Raw genomic sequence first — 19,077 nt, forward strand, 5'->3', positions numbered from 1 at the left:
GGTCACGTGACTTCAGAACCAATATTATCGGCACTTTGTGAAACGGATCAAATATGTGTCTCACGCTAATTTCACAACTCAAATATAAGTTGCTGTCGAGTCACCTTTAGAATTTTTGTTTACATGGGAATTCGTATTTAACTTGAACTTCCAAAGGTGACTCAACAGCAACTCATTTTTGATGGCCCGTTATATCAATTGTTCGTTATCGAGTCTAGTGTGGGCAGGTTTACAAGTTTGTCCCCTCTATGCTACTAACGGCCAGTTGCAGGAAAGCGAATTATAATCAAAATATAAATATTAAAATATTTGCCAAATCTTGAGTTTAAACAAGAATTTTGACATTTGATTGGCTGCCTACTGCAATATAAAGCCAATCAAATGTCTTAATACCGGATCAAACAATAATCCTGGATTATTTTTTTTTGCAACTGGCCGTAAATTCTTTTCAATACTTTTTTGCTACACCTTGCATTCCAAAAAATCATCACACTTCACTACAACCGTAAAAAAACGCCATTATGATCCGAATGATATATTTTTGATGAGATACTGTCCAATAAGTTGTTAATACAATATTTTTAATGGTTCGAAACTATTTTGTTGACGCTAAAAAATACAAGACTTAAATAATGACACGAAATTACGATCCTATTGTAGATTCCAGTTATTGCGATTCTTAAGTAAATAAAATCAAATTTTGTACATTCTTAATTGTTTTTTTTATGAGATTAAATATGTTATACACTTAGACAAATTAGTAGGAAATAAAAAAAATTCTATACGATATTTAATACACAAAAAAGTTGTAATTATCAATTACATAAAGGTAATGTAAAACTAATTAGGAATCTATTCTAGATTACTTTGTAGTAGTCGGAATTTCGCTGGCAGAAATGTCACTGCCATCTGTTTTCACCATTTTTCCACTGTCGCCTTATAAAAATTATGAATAGCAAATTATTAAATAACAGACTGACTCCAAACTTACTTTCTGAATCTACTTGTTCGCCACCGGAACGCCGTCGTTTCCGTGCAGACCTGTCACGTCTGAACACCTTTTGTTGAACTGGAAGAGGATCCATTCCTAATACCTGTGAAAGCGGTTGTTAAATTTCAATCAAAGATACAGGGTCACATGAGCCAGATAGTTGCATAACATGCCAGTAAGGATCAAGTGTATCTGTTTAGAAGGGAGGGGGATAAGTCTTGTGTCAAACTTGCCCCCCAATTAGGTCTATTTAACACGAACAGACCTGTGCAATAAACATTTCTGGTACATTGGCCTTTTGAGAAATGCAAGTCTGACATGTCACGCGACTATCTCCCAGGCACATATGCTTGAACTCGTCACTTAAGTGCAGCTTTACCTACTAAGGGCCGGTATTTCCATCTCGGGATAAAGTCAAGTATAAGATATCTTCCAGGTAAACCGACAGTTAGCGTCGCTTCGGGTATTTCAAACCTCGTTTAAATATTATCGGCAGGATAAGTTCTAGATAAAGTTATTGGGTAGATTTTCTGCAGTTATCGATATAACCCCAAGATATTGCGTCAAATTTCTAGTAAAATGGTGACGTTTTAAAAATTTGCGAAATTACCAACCGTACCTCTATACTAAATAGGAAGAAAGAAATTGAAGTATGTAAGTAGAAGTACGCAAATACATACTATTGTTTCTTGAAGGATATAGGTAACCTATTTTAGATTCTAAATGAATCAAGATTTTCTTGACACAAGCACACGATTTTCAGATGTGCTGAAATTAGCAGTTTTCTTTCTACGCTGTGCATTTACATCACGATTTTGGTTCATGTTCAGAGTACTCATAAGTAAAGCTTATTCTGTAATTTACGTTTGACAAGTATATTACAAGTCCCTGAATTCCTTTCAAAAACAAAAGCATTCATTCAAATTGTCAGGTAGTAAGTTCTTTCTCTAATATATGGTCCTGCCGTTCGATATCTTTTTCTATTACGGACTTCTAAAATCGGCAACATTGGCTATGGTTAGGTAGCTATCTACGGGATATATTTATACCGCACGCTGATGGAAATACCCGCAGATAGATAAACGGAAGATATTGGGCGGTATAAGTTATTTTGCAGGTACGAATCTAGTACTTTATCCGAAGATGGAAATACCAGCCCTAAATAAATGAAATTTACTTTGTATATTTGTCTGTAAGCAATCAAACGAAGGGCATATTGAGCAGAGCAAGTCAGATCTTCACGTTGTTGTGCGGCAAGTGCAGCAGCTGCATCAGGGTTGTCCTTTTCACATGGGTCGCCCAAGCCTGGTCCTCCGGGTAACAATATACCACCGGCGACCGCTTCCATAACTCTGCGAAGAGCGTCTCCAGGCGACAGTTGCATTCCTCCAGGGACTGAAGAAATAACCTTTTCCGCTAACAGTTCCATTGCCTTTAAATATAGGTTAATAATACTGAAAAAAGATTTAGTAAGGTCGCATTACCCATGAGCTGAGGGGAGACCATGTGGGAACCCTGTGGCAAAGATCTCTCAGAATACGAATTATAACCACACAGGAATGTAAGCCCAGTGCCCTAGCCTGTAAATTACGGATATTAGAGTGGTGAAAATTGAAGAAGGTGTGAGGGTTCTACGTAAAACTACCGCGTTGCTCCCTCTTAGAATAAGAAAATAAAGCTTTGTGCGTTATTATCTAAAAGTAATCCGTAATTATAATTGGAGCCACAAAATTTTCTGGTAGAACCCTCTAAATCAAAAATTGCAATCTGATTAAGATGTGACTTTCTTTTGGGCTCTCAATACAATTCTATTATAGTTATTAATAAATAAAGTTAATGAAATACAGAGGGAATAGAAGCAAAAAAGCTGGAGTCGATAAGACTCAACAAAATAAAACAATAAGAGAGTGGTGAGATACCAGCAGAGTGAAGCTCCGATTCCCTAACAAACATTAAAACTCACATCGTCAGATCGAATAAAAAAATATTATTCTGTATTTTTTATAGAGGGAGGAGCAGTGCTGCGCGGTGTGAGAATGGACACAAACCTGGAACCATTTGGTATGTCTGAGGGCTGCCAGCGCCTGGAGACACTTGCCGCGTGCGAGAACATCCCGGTCCGACCCGCCGCTCGCAGCTTCTAGACATCAGAAAGGGTGTTTGACCATCGCGCTCACCACAGCTGCATCCACCAAGTAGGTGGATGCAGCTGTGGTGGCCGGGTGGTCAAAAATCCTTATCCCACACCACCTAAAATCAGCTCTTAACAGGCACATCAGCACAGTACAAAACCATAAGTATTGGACCCAACGCCGTGATGGCGCTTCAAGTCTGCTTCACTTACGATATATCTTTTACATCACTTTTAATTGTTTAAAAATATTATACATACCAAATCAACATCCTTGAAAATATTTCAAAGAGTTTATATAATAGACCAGAAATCCTTAAAATAAAAAAGTACAAGTAAAATTGATGCAAAAGTCAATCAATTTTTCACCACTACACTTCAGTAAATCTGAAAAAGTCCAATATTTATTAAATCAAGGTTTAAGCTGCCAAACGCAATTCTAAAAAAAACCCACGCATCCGCCACCCATCCATCATCGCAAACTCAACAACCAACTGCATTCAAAATGTGAACCAGCTTAAACCCTGCCCTAAAGTACTGCACACTATCTTACACCAATCGCACACAGTCTAATATCTAACCTTCTCGCATGACTGGACTGGTAAGCTGTACTAAAACTGATAACCCATCTCCAGAAACGGTAAGACCCGCATCTGCCGCATTGATTGTGACTGCGTAGGTATTTTCATTGGTAACCTGTTTAATGGCTGCCGGTAGTAGTTCCACCACCTTACGTAGCAGAGTAAGGGTTGGTTTCTCCGCACACAGAACCACCAATTCAACGCTCGCATCCCCTCTCAAGAGAAGCCCTTTGGCCAAATGACCTACTCGCATAACGCCCTTTAGAATACGATTCGCGTCACGATCTTGTTGGAATGAAAACCTGAAAACAAAAATCTATTATACTACTTTATTCCCGTAATGGGCAACTTACAATTGATTGTCTCTGCCATCTTCTTTCTGTTCCACACCATTTCCTGGAGTTTTAATTTCACCTTCCGGTTTCTCCTGTTTGATTTGCGGAGTAGTGGACGTGGGAGTTGCAGGTGCAGCTGTGGATACGCTTACTGGTGTAGTAGGAATGGCCTCTTTGGGTTTTGATTCTGCTAGCTGATCGGACACAATTTTCAGTGCCCTTTCGGTGTGAGACACGATCCTCTGAATTGCCTGTAATTCTTCTTCCTTCGGATATATCTCCGAATGGCGCGCCATTACGTGCCTATCATCACTGGATTCAACACGTCTAGCTGGAGGTCCCTGGAAAAACTACAGAAACAGTAGTTTGTTATTATTTGAATATAAATGTAGTTATATCCGAGCGTCTGGCAGCAATTTTGCAGATGGCGCAACGATGGTGGGTGGTCGAAGATTTTGAAAATTTAAACAGTTTTTATTTTTTATGAACCTTGCTTTATTTTATGTACTAGATACAGTAGCTAGCCTGACGACAGATCTACTGTGTTTGTTAGTATGTCAGTAGGGGAGGGAGTGGTTTTGAACAATCCAAATGATCGCTTGTGTTGTGTGCTACTATTATGTGGTGTAATATACATATAAAAATGACCATACAGAGATGTTTTTATTACTACTATAAGAGTTCCTCTTCCGTTGTCAGTTTCATTCTCAAATTGAATATATCCCAACTTTAACTTCTTGGGAACTGAAAAGCAATCTCAGGTAGGCATGGGAATTTTTTTCGATATATCGATAGGTATCGATAGTTATCGATATATCGAATAACAATAGGTAGAGCTAAAAAAATCGATATATCGATATATCGATAGATCGATAACTATCGATATATCGATACTTATCGATAAGTATCGATATGTCGATAACTATTGATATATCGATATGTCGATAACTATCGATATATCGATAGCTATCGATATATCGATATGTCGATAACTATCGATATATCGATATGTCGATAACTATTGATATATCGATATGTCGATAACTATTGATATATCGATATGCCGATAACTATCGATATATCGATAATAACTATCGATATATCGATATGTCGATAACTATCGATATATCGATATGTCGATAACTATTGATATATCGATATGTCGATAACTGTACGATAAAATTATGTTATTGTTGAGATTTCAACGAGCGCTACTATTTTTATTAATAAAATCCATTTTCGGGTTTACTCTCGTGTAAATTTACTATTTTTAGTTGCTCGACGTTTCGGAAACTTAACTTTGCTCCCTTTCTCAAGAGAAGCGCTACGTCACATCATCATCCATGCCAAATAAACGCAGTAATAAAATCTTTAGAAAATAGATCTTTTCGTCTTACTGACGATTGCTAAAAAAAAGAAGCACTTCAAAAACTTGAACAAAATGTTGCATCAAAATGGCTACTCTTTAGATAAAATAAAGAAGACAATCAAAGGGTGTAATCATGGCCTATGTATCGGTATCTGACTGATGGTTACAGAGGACCAGTCACAAAAAAACAGAAATGCTAAAGAGCCCTGCGATAATTGCACAGTTAATATGGTAACTCCATTAAAGTTGCAAGAACTGCATTCGGTTATTTTCATGTTTTGTTAAAAGAGCCCTCTTGTCTTGTCGGGCTCTTTCGCCAAAATATAAAAGTAAACTCATGCAGTTTTTAGACACGCTTTCAAAAAAATTATCGGTAATATTATATCGATACCTATATATTAAAAACTATCGCCATAACGAGAACTATCGATATACCGATACTTATCGATATAGCGGTAGTTATCGATCTTTCGATAGTTATCGATGTATCTATAACCATCGATATTTCGATAATTATCGACATATCGATAAGTAAAATATATCGATAGGTAAGTACCCGATACTTATATCGATAGGTGAAAACAGTTATCGCCCATCCCTAGCGATAACTATCGACATATCGATATATCGATAATCTATCGATATATCGATAACTATCGACGATATATCGATATATCGATAACTATCGATATCGATAGTAATCATCGATATATCGATAACTATCGATATATCGATAACTATCGACATATCGATAACTATCGACATATCGATAACTATCGACATATCGATATTTCGATAATTATCGGCATATCGATAAGTAAAATATATCGATAGGTAAGTACCCGATACTTATCGATAGGTGAAAACAGTTATCGCCCATCCCTAATCTCAGGTCCTCAATCTTATGGTCAATAAAAAAATCTTAACAGGACTATTCCTTTTCGGTCTTATATCAGTTATTGGTAGTCATAGTGGTCTTATACGTTTAGTTTGTACGTTATAAAAAGAGAAGTGGTAGTATATAGCAACAATAAATATAAATTTCGGTTAATTCGAATTACATTACAGCTCATTTGCAATGTCCAGTTGGACTGTTGGAGAAGGAAGACAAAAAGAAGTATATTTTTTTTAGTTGGTCAGTTTTCAAACTTGGCTGATTTTTTATGGTTATGAAATTGTAATGAAATGTAATTAATATCTACTTACTACTAACATATGTATATGGAGGTATAGAAAATACTGGAGAAAGCAGGCAAACTTTTAGATAAAGAGCACAAAGAGCTTCCGCTATTTAAAAAGCACAGAATACTGAATTTAAAGAAATCTTTACAGATACAAATTCAAAAAGAATGAACGAAGGGACAAACAGAAAAAAATTCGTTAAGATGCTTGTGAGCAAGAGGCAAAGAGTGCACTTTCAAATTTGTGTTTTCGATTTTAATAGTCATTATGAACATTTCATGCCTTAACGAGAATACAAACATGAAATAATTTTTAATTTCTGATTGAACAACACCAATACCAAGTCTGTAAGTGGTGTAGTTCCGGAGCCTTTGTGGTTCAGACAGAGAGCAAAAGTGTACCTTTTATTTTTTGAAAGTGGAAGTGCACTAAAAAAGAAGTTGCACTGGCAACACGTACGAAGAGGATTGTCGGTTAGTCAAACCAACAAATGTAATTTAAAAACGAATGCATAACAAAGGTTCATTAATATTAAAACTGTTTGAATTTTCAAAATTTTAACCCTCTTCTATATCCAAATTTCAACAATAAAACTATTTAAGAAAATGTACCACTAGCTCTTAAGGCTATTAGCGGTGAGTTAGTGAAATTAAATGGAGCAATTTCCTATGGTTACAATCAATGATTGAAATAAAAAACAAATGAACATCAGGTTAGTGAGATTAAAACTTAACAACAATTTGTACAATCAAAAAGTTCCAAATAAAAAAGAAAGTTTACTAAACTGAATGTTAATTATCTAATTTTTGTTTTGATTCATATTTTTTAATGCAGAGAGGTACTTCTATATTCAATTGTATGTCTGATTTGACGATTGTAATTTTTATAAATGATGTTTTATATTTGATATAAATAGTTAGAAATAGTGACAATTTTAGGTGTAATACTTACTGGAGGAGGAACACTTCCTGAGAAAGGAGGACGCGGGCGTGGGAAAGGTCCTAGATTTCCTCTTCTACACCATTCCATGTAGTCTTCTTCGTATCGACGTCTTTCTTCCCAATACATACGTTCCTCTTCATCCTCTGCTGCCAAGTGGCGTCTTTGCCAGTATTCCTCTCTCATTGCCTACAAAAACTTCATTTGTTACACCGGCATTGTATGTATGTTGTCTTAACAACAATAAAGATTATTATTATTGGGAAATTAAGTTGTACGAGTGTGCAAAATCCTAATGACTAAAGTGCCCATGGTGAAAATATAAAATTGCACATCCTATGGTAATCTTAAATTTCCCTCAGGAGCAGCCGCAATTAGGTGTGAAGTAACTCTCTATATTATACGACTCGATTAAATCTTGGAAAATGACATCTTTGTTTACCAAGAGGAACTAGAGTCGAATCTGAACCCCCTTCAATAGTATACTTACAGCACGGCGCATTTTTTCCTCTTGAATTTTTCTTTGTCGCAGGGAAGGTTTAACATCAACCACTAAATCGGGATTCACCTTCTTTTTGTATTGTAAACGATGCCGACGTCCCTTCATGTGCATTTCTTTCGCATTTGGATCATTAAAACGACATTCGCACAATTTGCAATTAAAACTAATCACCTAAAAAAATGTTTAAATGTAGGTAAATGCCCATTGATAATAGTATTTTAAAACTGTTCAGAGAATCGGGCTACAGAAAAACCTTGATCAAACAGTTGTTCCGTGAAAAACCCCGATATTAATATATGCCTTTCAAGAAAACAATATATTTATAAAAAAAACTATATTGTCAAGCGTTGGCAACTGTCCAATGCTTATCACTGCTCCCTTTGCATAACAATTTTTTTAGAATTATTCTTTGGGGACATGGAAACCTTCACCGAAATGTTCATGAAAAAATTCTTTTAAAATCGTGCAACTCTTACTTAATGAGAATAGGTATATTTACTAAACTTGTAAAAGTTGGTAGAATCTAATTTGCAAACATTCCAAGAAATTTAACTAGAAATCTATCAGAAACGTTTTAATAGGTTTTTTTGTAGTCATTCAGAAATCGTTTTAGAACTCATTTTGGATTCCTCAAAAATTCGGAGACAGAATGCTTGATAACCTTTTTAGTAATTTACAAGGGACGATTTATAAGTTTTGTGCTACATACCTTTCCATCGTCACTTTTTATTTCTTCGATATAATCTTGTCCAACAGGTTGGATATCTGGTTCCGGATTGTCATCTATAATATCATCTTCTTTACTTTCACCATTACCGGTACTAATACCCAAACCACCCCCTTGTACAAAATTTATCTTAGGAGCTGAGCTTATAGATTTACGAGCGCCTCCGATCACTTCAGGTTCTTGAGGCGGAATTGGTTTTCCTAGTTTAGTGTGCAATAATACAACCTTTTGATGTTTAGCACCACGAATATGAGCCGCATATGCATCATTACCTATAAGCATTGCGATTATTGATCACCACATAAGAAGAAAAGTGTTGACTGTAGAATCCCCAGAAAAGTATTCGAATGAGATATACGAATAAAATTACTTGGCAATTCTATTCTATAGCAAGGTGTCTGAACAATATCACGTCAAGTGGCATATTGTAATTCTCCTTGCAGAAGTGTACCAAATGTTACCTGTGCATGTGACATCGCAAAGCTGACAACGTAAAGAGTTTCCAGATCTATTTTGACTTGTAACGTTAACAGATGCCGCCATCTTAGTGGCCGCTTCACGTTTTTTATGCTTCTGGCCTTCTAAATGCTCACGATATGTCTGGGGGCCAGCACAGCTGCAAAAATTTATTTGTGTTATTAAATTTAATTTGAAGAGAGCGGAGATTCAGTGAAAGCTGTTCTATAACTCAACTCTCTTAATCCATGAGCATGCAGCATGCTTCCCATTTCTATTATTGTTGGCGCAAGTAAATGCCCAATTAAACCTGAACCAAGATACTTGATCCATTGTATAGTTATAAAAAACAATGACTACCATCATCTTGGAATGAAGTACAAATTAAGATGTTGTCGTCCCCGATCAATTCGGAATTGATTGGGGATGACAACATCTCGTGTTATTAACTAAAATTAAACTTTTTTGTTGGAACCGGCATCTTATAATTTATCAGAATTTGAGAACTTTAATTTTGAGAATATGTAGCAATTAATTCTTTCTTAATTTTGACTTCTGTTAATGTGCTATTCTATTCTAAACAAAAGTTAGCATGTGTTCCACAGTATCAATATTGCATATTTTAACTGGAATATAAGAGGTACATTCATGATATAAGGCCGAATTTGTTAATGTGATTGAAACCATCCAAACGTCGCACGTAATTTTAAATAATTGAATTCATTATGAATGAGGAAGAAGTTCCAGAAACTATTCGAAATAAAGGCCAATCTTGTTGAGTTAGTAGGAATTGACATTTAATAATTGACGTTTCTAATCTTCAATGACCTGCAAATATTTGTTTGTTTTGTCATTAAGTATAAATAAGTTACTATGGTGATACTTAATGCTCTACCATATGAAATAATTACAGCATTTAAGCGAGCCAAAGAGGATTTTTTATACATAACAAAAAATCAGCTTGACAAAAAATTTTGTTTCGATGTCTTGGGTTAGTATGACAAATGAAAATTCGACTGTTCATTAATTATAGCGCGTGGAAGAAATTCGCAAAACGCTCTCCAGACGTTTCTCAAAGAACCCGTTCATGAATATTTTTTTAAGGGTATAGATGACTGGTATAAATCACGGGTTGGATCGAACCATGTCATGGGCCGCTGGTATTTCCCCGTCATGCTCTAGGGCATAAACACGCGTATCAGAAATATAAAATGTGCTATATGTTAGTAAGACATAAAGAAATATATTCAACTGTTGCATAAAAGCAAGTTATAAAAGTGTCAACTCGCTTAAGTGGTTAAAGCATATTTTTCACATGCATAATGCTGGCCTACAGAACACCTGAACAAAATATTTTGTTATCTAAATCAAAGTAATTATGTACTGAGAAAATATCATGTCGTTTTTACATGCCCACGATTTTGTGCAACTACCATTTCAAGGTAATCATTGTACCTTAAATTATATTCAAAATAAATTTTATTCCCCCTAAAATTGTAAATATCTTAATACTGATTCCATATGAGAAGGCCCTGCGGTCCGCCTTCATCATAGTTAAGCATGTGCATCCCTAGACCCAGCTGGGAAGTTACTGTATTCGACAATAACATACCTAATTTTGCAAACATCACAATAATGTAGCTGCTGCGGTTTTGGAGGAGCTTTGGTTCGCATGTTTTTATTTCCCAATCCTTTTTTGTACCCTTGCCAAGTGTTGGTCTTCTGTTGGGCAGCATTTGTCGTTTGCTGTGCTACATACATGGTAGCTGCTGAATATAGTGCAGCGTCGTATCCGGAGTAGGTAGTGTTATTTGCTTCTAAAAAAAGAAGAAAAATTATATGCCACATTCTCATTTGCATACATCCGTACGTTTAGCTTGAGTTACAGGTTGAGCAGCAACTGTAGTCTGAACAGCAGGTTGAGCATACGTTGCTTGGTATCCTGTTGCATTCGCTTGGTAAGTGCCGGTATATTGTGCAGGCTTTGCTGCAGCAGTCTACAAAATTATACGAGACAACATTGTTATATATTATTAAATTATTTATTTTGCCTTAAAAATGTTGCACAAATACTTGCTGTAATCTCTTTTTACGAAAAACACAGGCCATTGTCAACCTGCAGTTTTGCTAAATTAAATAAATGTCACCTATTCAATCAAATTAAACACATGCTGCAAAAGTACCTAAACCCCTGAGGGGAAAAAAACCCTTCAGAGTTAAGAACGCATTATACACTGTGGTTCATAAAAACCATAGATAGATAATACATATTTGAGGATGGGATCAAAACCTGAAAACAATTGCCATAGAAAATATTAAATCTTTAGTTCGCTGTTTAACCATCACCTTATCCATAATATCTTACATCTCTCTATATAGAGAATCCTCAATAGGGCTTTATGATAATTCGACCTGTTCAACCAGGATGATAGATTTTGCTATAGATACGATTACTGGCACAACTGTTTCCAAAAACCATCGTAGTTAAACCAGTGGTACAATTGAAAACAATTCAAACGAAATAGTGTGTACATAAATAGACAAAGTGAACACATTAGGGAAATTAGGTTAAGAGTTCCTTCCCATTGATATGTTCTCCAATGAATACTTACTCTAAACTGCAGATTAGGTACATACCTTTGCATATTGTGCAACCGCGGAAATTAATTATAAAAAAATCACTAAACAGGTGAGGCTGCCAAAAATAGAAATGTATAAATAAATAGAGCTCAAGGTATACAAGGAATGTAAAAGAAAAAATCCCCGAGAAATCCTATTTATACTGTATTTAAAAAACAAGTAATCCATCATTACACTTACCACTTGTGTTTGAGGTTGAACTGTAGTGGCAGCTCGCTGAGTGTAAGTAGCAGCATACGCAGCAGGTTTGGCGGCACCGGTCTGATCGTAGCCGGCAGTATACGTTGCGGCCGCTGTTGCCGTTTGTCCTGTAGCCGCTTGTTGATAATAAGTCTTACTTGCGTCGTATCCGGTAGTTGCTGCAGCACGTCCGTAACCGTACTCATACGCTGGTGCTGCACCGGTACCTACTGCTGCGTAAGTACCAGGGGTGGCGGCTGCTTGGTAGGCAGTATCGTATCCCGCAGGACGCTGAGTACCGTATGTAGCCGCAGCTGCTGTAGCTGGAGCAGTTACTGCGTATCCGGCTTGACCCGCTTGATAAGCCGCTCCCGTTGCCGCCGCCGCGCTGATAATGAAAACGAGTTCTAAACGTTGAATTACGAAAAAGAACACAAAAAACTCTTTGATAATCGTTTCACAAATACGAAGTTACGCAAATAAATCGCAAAATGCCACAAAGAAAAAAGATACAACGCCTAGTTGACCGGGCGAGTTATTGATCGCTCACAAAGCCGGCGCCATTTGCCAAGGTCGCCGGTTTCCGTTTATGCGACGCACTTATTAATACTAAACATACAACGAAATTTTCGAATATTGTTAAGAAACCGATCCAATATAATTAGAGTGCGACGAATAATTAAAAAAAACTCACCTGTACTGTGTTCCACCGTGTGTAAAGCCAAAGTAATTATTAGTCGCCATATTACAATACACGATCTGACATGTAATCTAAAAGATAAAACCAAGCCCTACCAACCGCACATAACAAAATTACAACTAAAAACCGGAAGTGACGCAAACCAATCTTACCAAATGAATTTTACAAAAGCGCCCAACTACAAAAATTCTATCATTGCCCTTTTTACACATTGACATGAAACACATTTCATTTTATACAGTGATTTGAACCAAGGTTGTTTTATTGATTTGAACTTCCTGACTATCAAGTCATAAGTACATACATACAAGGTGTGTCAAAGTTTTCCTTCAAAACGGCGAGAGAACATTGTTTGATTTTTTCAATGCGTGAATCACACCTTACTCTCCTCAATACCTAAACTTAAACTCTCTAGGACCTTTTACTTCTTTATATTTTCCAGAGCTTTTACTAGGAACCAGTGAGCTTTACTCAGATAGTACAGGATAAGGTCTGTTATTCCTTTTAATACAAGGTGAGTTGCCGTAATCACATTAGTACTTTTTAAGGACTAAACTATCTCCGAAAGGTGCTTAAAAACTACCTATATGAAGAACACTAATGTCTATTTATAAGTATTTCCGATAGATTTGGAGTAGGTACTCACCTGCACACAAAACAGTAAAACAATAAACAGTTATTTTCTTTATATTGGAATTTACCTATAATGCAATAGTTCAAATGCGGTAGTTCAGAAAATGTGTTCGTAGTTCTAATAAATCCGGTTAGCTTGTTGTGTAGTTCGTATGACCATTACTTGTGCCAGTGCGAGATGGGGTTACTTTTTTATAAATAAACCAATCTACTAAAAAAATGCTCAATTCCTTGAATTGCAAAAATATACTGTTTAGTTAATCTAACCGTGTAATTTTTCGAAACAGTAATAATCGTTTACACCTTTTAATTAAAATGGAGCAGTACAGCGGAAGATTCAATAACACATTATATAATGCTATATCCTGGCTAATTCTAATTTTTTACATAATTCACTACCTGTTCGATGTCTTAGTTAACGTATGTTTGTCGTTGACGAAGAACCGAAGTCACATTTCTTTTCCAGGCATTACTACGTAGAATGAGGTTTAAAGAGTATATACGAATTCGTCTGCGAAGATCATTGTGGTATTTTGGTTTTTACGCTTGCGGTTTTCTATATTGTAGTGCAACATCGTGGAAAAACAACATTGCGTTTCCAAATAAATATACATTTTATATTTTGGACTTAACTGAACCCATTTCGGATCACTTGATTATTGGTTACGCATTATTGACTGCCTTTTATGCAAGTAGTTTCATTTGGGAAATGTGTCAATGCTCATTTTCCTCATTTAGTTATATCTTTTTAACAGGTTTTACGGCCTTTACATACTACCTTCGGTACTGCAATGTATTATTAACATTACATTTGCGCTAAATATTTACTTTCAGATATATTGAACTGGTTGTCTTATTCACCAATACATTCAGCATCGTCTATGTCATTACAGAATTGACACGTTGTCTATTGTGCATCATAAAACCTGAGGGTACTACTAAACTGCTCATGCAAAGCATCCTTCTTATGCTTCTGTCTATTTTGTATGTAAATGAATTTCTTAGTTGGTGATGTAAAAGGTTCCTTTTAGCTCTGTTTTATACTTATGGATTATTCCATTGAATTTTCTTCTTCCATTAGCTCAAGGATTTTTAAACAATTCGTCTTCTTTTATAATGATCGGTTTGAACGTGTCCTTATGGGGATGGCTCGCTTGCGAGGTCTACACGAGCGTAAGTAAAATTTAAAAACTATAAACAAATAGGTACAACAATAACACACTTACAGCCATTGTATCGCCTTATTCTCCATCAGTGGTATCACCGAAGCAATCCCAATAACGTGCCTGAGTGCTTAGGCACGACTACCGAGTGTGCCTTGTTTTTGCCACGTGATGACATCGCTTATAATTTAAAGATAATACGACGAGAAATACAAGAGAGACAGGACAAGTATGTAGATAGCTGTAATTACTTTTGTAAATAAAGCCGTTATAGAGTGATGGCCCTTCGTAAACCTAAAAAGAAAGCCTGTATATTGTTTCAAACTTTAAAATGTATTGTAAGCGATTAACAGGATTTTCTGTAATTGAGTTATTTAAGGTGTCGCCGCGTTAAACAAAAAAATGAAATTTCGTAAGCAAACAGATAGTAACAGTGATAATAATATGGTGGGGGTTGAAGCTGAAGAATCAAGCCCTTTGATGGTTGATAATGAGAATTGCAATGAACTTACCTCCCTTCAGTGAAAGGTATCACACTCATAATTTATCAAATTGACTGTAGAAAACAACGAATCAAAGACTGATTGTAATGAACGAGCACATGTATTTTATCTTCGATTATTAATGAAATGTATTATATCTTGGATTCAGTAATTATTCTAGTCAGAATAGTGTGGCCTTAGTTCATCTATTGGAAGTTGACCCACACAACTTATTAAGTATTTTCTTAATCTACTAATTATATAGTCTTAATATAACGGGTGGTCAAAAATGAGTTACTGTCGAGTCGCCTTCGGGAATTCATGTTCAGTACAATTTCCCATGTAAACAAAAATTCCAAAGGTGACTCGACAGTAACTCATTTTTATGATCACATAGTATTATTTTTTGAAATACAGTACAGAGAAACTGTTGTTTTTATTTTTTCATGCTACACCTCAAACTGTTTAACGATTGGTAGTTCACCGTTTACAAGCTAAGTTCTCAATTGACACAAGTTTAATTACCGAAGAACTTGTAGTTTTTCGAGGGACCATCATTGGTAGTAAGTGTGCAAAATTAGAGAAGGCTAAGGGCGGAAATACAAAAGAAACAGCCTGTTTCGTCATTTAACTTTGCCTGCGATATATTTTTTATGTCTTATTGTGGTTTTGTTTCCTTATGATTTATTTTGAAAGCTAACTTTGAATTGAAATTTTATAGTCTCAAGGAAAGCGTTGCCTTTTATTACTCATTCATAGCTTATAATTCCTCATACACAATAGAGAAACTAAAAAGTAGACTAAATCAGTGCTGTATTGGGGGGTATACGTCGTATATGTTTAAAAGTAGTTTTTTACCGTATATAGAAATGACAATTCGCTAAATTCGCATATATTGGGTCGTATTCGTAACTTGACAACATTGCTTTGCTGAAAATCTGGTACTGATATAGCTTTCCATTCTTTACGTCGAAAGTGCTTTTACTGTTAACAGGACTGCAACAGTTGCAGTTTGCAGGCAGTTTCTAGCACCCCACCCTTTTAAGTATAACATCTTGGTGGCAGGAACTTGGTCTCAGCAATAACATTCATTTTCCACTCATGTACTTACGATTCATGTTAAAACAATTATCCGTTTTTTTGTAAATAACTCAACTGCTCAAAATCGTGCCGGTTTACTGGATCCCCTGTAGTAATTTATTTTTTGTTGTAGCGTAGTGTGTAGTATTAGACATATAATATTTTTAAAATCTTTGTATTTTGGTTTTTTCATGTCTTACTGCATAATAATATGTGGCAATTGTTCTTCAGGCCAACAAGATCTTTATTCTTCTAAAAAAAGTTTTAAGAATCTTAAATCAAGCAAATCCACTGGAGCACTGATGCAAACCTTTGTTTGTTAGAATAGAATAATATACTAACAATGTCTAGTTGTTACATTCTCGTAACTTTACTTTTTGCGCGCAGAAATGTTGATAGGTGGATTACACAAGTATACTCAAATTCATAAGTGTGGAACCAGACTTGTAAATTCCCATATAAATTATGGTTTTCAGCTGTTAAACTTAACAATAAGGTGTCGGAACACATAAGATAAGAGCTCTTCCTTGTAATACATTAAAAAGAAATGTTAAAGAAACCTACTTTTTATTCTGTTCCAGAATTTGAACATTTAGAGCTAAAACTGTTCTAGGAAGCCTTTTGTTTCTATATTGTTTTGCATGGACGTGATAAAAAAGACTTTGTATCTTTCATTATTGAATAAACATTATTAATTATTATTATAATAATCTGAAGTTAAAGCTCAGTCCCTTTTATACACAATACATCCTTGCTATTTCAAAGTTTTTTAATGCATTTAGATTCTAGCACACAGCAATTCGAAGTTACGCTGGTAAAATACTCTGTTGTGTGTGAAATACTGATGAATGAATATGTTTTCAAGTGTGCACAGTTCTTGCAAAGATTTTGTGGTATCCATAATTATAAAAAGTTTGCTACCAAATGAACAACGTACTTAAAATTTGTGGCCAGCGGCTGAATTTTGTGTGGTCAAGGGGGGCATCTTTTTGTAATAGGAACTACTAGTTTTAATTAGGTAGATTATTATTAAAGAGTACACTTTTTAGCGTGTCCTTTAAAAGGAATAATTGCCACCATACCTACGTCATTGCCAGAAAAATTATACATACTGAAAATTATCACATTTTGAAAAAATTCGAAGGAAATTACTCTTTGAAAATATCTATCAAGAACATAATACGGCCTGTTTGACTTACTTCCACGTATACTTGATTGACATGTTAAATTATAGTTATTTACATATGAGTATGGTAAATCAAGGTTTACGTTAACGAGTGAGATGTTTACTGCCGAAGCGTAGCTGAGGCAGGAATTTCGAAACGAGTAACGTAAACTGATTTGACATACAAATAATGTAAAACATTTTATTTCATACTGCTCTATTTCTATTAAAATACCATTTTGATTAGAATGTTGTAGGTACACATTAAAATAAAAGCAAAAGTCGATTACTTGATTTATTTGATCTGACAGTAGTTTGACAAATATCAATGCATACGTTTAGATGGATGTCAGTTGCGGTTGCTAGGCAAAATTTCCAGTCTGGTAAAAATTTTCAGTCTGGTAATAGTTATTTACGTTATAAGTCCGGTAGGTTACTTGTAACAGTACGAGTTAGACATTATGGACGAGGCGACGTCAGGAGCCGAGTCAAGAATGTCTTAAACGAGTACTGTTACAAGTACTACCGGACGTATATCGTAACGTATTTTATTTCATACTGTAAGTCTGTTTTGTATCATTATTTCATTTCAAAGATTACAAAATTTCATCATATTGTAAAAATCGCATTACCTTGTTTCTGTGACAACGGCCGTTGCTATAGTTTGTAGTTTGTTGACAATTGAATTTTTTTCACTGAAAAATTGACGTTATAAACGTTGTGGGATGTTCCAATGTTCCCGATACAATCCTGTCGAAATCTCATGAAGCAACCGAAAAGTTGGTTCCTAAGAAGTCGGGCGCAAGGTATGAAAAAGAGTACTAAGTGTTTTGCCAATTGAGGAACGAACATGGGGCGAAACAAGTAGAGGAAAAAGTCATGTTGGCATACTTTTTGGACGCAGTAAGTTTTTGAATTGAGATTTTTTTGCCTGGGTTTCGGTGTTAAAGCGTCATGGAGCATGGAAAAGCTCATCGACGGCAGAAAAATACATCGAAGGCTCGGTAGAAGGAAAAGTTAAGATTGCCCGTATGATACAACTGATACAAGGCGGCGAAAATTTCATTGAAGTTTTACAGCAGAAGGAATCAAACATTACTAACTCGACATTCAGTAATAACCCAGGCGTAGTGTTGAGGGCAATACAAATTGTTTCATTACAATCAATGTTAATGTTTGAAATAAAGAATTACAGCCAAATTTATGTTGGGGTTTTTAATTAATTGTGTGAAGATGTCAAATTTGATGTATACAAATAACAGTCCGGTAAGTGTTGCTTAGCGACACTTACCGGCTCGGATGCTGTAATAACTCACCTACCGGACTCAAAATGATAGTGTAATCGAACATCTACCGGACAGTATGAAATAAAATACGATTTACCAGACTCAAATCAGTCTGGGAAAGCGGCGATTACTAGATAGTATGAAATAAATAAACAAACAATTCTGTCCAACCGTTCCCATTCTTAACAATATAATAGTGTTCATTTAGATTTATATTCAAAGATTTGAAAAAAATAGTATATATACCAGGGTACAGAAGTTTATTATTGCCTTCGTAATCTTGGTGGTCAGGCAATAATACTTAAGTAATTAACTTCTCTATACCTATAGATTGCGCTAATGAACAATTTTGCGGTGAAACGATTACATTTTAGCAGGAACATTTATTTGATCCTGTCTCTCCATTTTGTTCAAAATGACAATACGCAGTATGAGTAGGTACCTTCATTTCTTTCAATGATATAATAATTTTGATGAGAGGAAACAACATCTTCAATATGCAAGGGAAACTATTTAAGCAAGAAAAAGTTAAGTA

The 19,077-nt window shown here is 35.4% G+C and overlaps 2 protein-coding genes across 3 annotated transcripts; one reads left to right on the plus strand and one right to left on the minus strand.

Moving 5' to 3' along the window:
- Positions 1-768: 768 nt before the first annotated feature.
- LOC116162704 (zinc finger RNA-binding protein) lies at positions 769-12,866 on the minus strand. The gene is made up of 15 exons (XM_031476376.1): positions 12,728-12,866; positions 12,034-12,421; positions 11,084-11,210; positions 10,826-11,030; positions 9,219-9,373; positions 8,740-9,029; positions 8,019-8,201; positions 7,541-7,717; positions 4,057-4,388; positions 3,704-4,005; positions 3,040-3,131; positions 2,476-2,571; positions 2,169-2,423; positions 992-1,094; positions 769-936 (listed from the first exon to the last, which is right to left on the minus strand). The coding sequence occupies exons 1-15, from the start codon at positions 12,775-12,777 to the stop codon at positions 863-865; spliced, it is 2,829 nt and encodes a 942-aa protein (XP_031332236.1). The 5' UTR covers positions 12,778-12,866; the 3' UTR covers positions 769-862.
- A 652-nt stretch (positions 12,867-13,518) lies between these two features.
- LOC116162708 lies at positions 13,519-15,292 on the plus strand. 2 transcript variants are annotated; one of them, XM_031476384.1, is made up of 7 exons: positions 13,519-13,786; positions 13,833-14,149; positions 14,201-14,350; positions 14,398-14,539; positions 14,595-14,758; positions 14,804-14,862; positions 14,909-15,292. In XM_031476384.1, exons 1-7 carry the CDS (start codon positions 13,682-13,684, stop codon positions 15,052-15,054), a joined length of 1,083 nt encoding a protein of 360 aa, XP_031332244.1. In that variant the 5' UTR covers positions 13,519-13,681; the 3' UTR covers positions 15,055-15,292. The 2 variants fall into 2 exon arrangements, with proteins under 2 accessions (XP_031332244.1, XP_031332245.1); XM_031476385.1 differs by lacking the exon at positions 14,804-14,862.
- Positions 15,293-19,077: the final 3,785 nt, after the last annotated feature.

This window comes from Photinus pyralis, unplaced genomic scaffold (assembly GCF_008802855.1).
Source record: "Photinus pyralis isolate 1611_PpyrPB1 unplaced genomic scaffold, Ppyr1.3 Ppyr1.4_LG2, whole genome shotgun sequence".
Taxonomy (NCBI): Eukaryota; Metazoa; Arthropoda; class Insecta; order Coleoptera; family Lampyridae; genus Photinus; species Photinus pyralis.

Bases quoted from the DNA above. Each gene is read 5' to 3' on its own strand.
- LOC116162704 (XM_031476376.1), bottom strand. From the start codon at position 12,777: ATGGCGACTAATAATTACTTTGGCTTTACACACGGTGGAACACAGTAC. The intron at 11,211-12,033 runs GTAAGTGTAATG...ATAATTTTGTAG, and splicing joins TTCAACCTCAAACACAAGTG to ACTGCTGCAGCAAAGCCTGC. The intron at 3,132-3,703 runs GTTAGATATTAG...TCTGATGTCTAG, and splicing joins CAGTCCAGTCATGCGAGAAG to AAGCTGCGAGCGGCGGGTCG.
- LOC116162708 (XM_031476384.1), top strand. From the start codon at position 13,682: ATGGAGCAGTACAGCGGAAGATTCAATAACACATTATATAATGCTATA. The intron at 14,540-14,594 runs GTAAGTAAAATT...ACACACTTACAG, and splicing joins CTTGCGAGGTCTACACGAGC to CCATTGTATCGCCTTATTCT. The intron at 14,759-14,803 runs GTATGTAGATAG...AAGCCGTTATAG, and splicing joins ATACAAGAGAGACAGGACAA to AGTGATGGCCCTTCGTAAAC.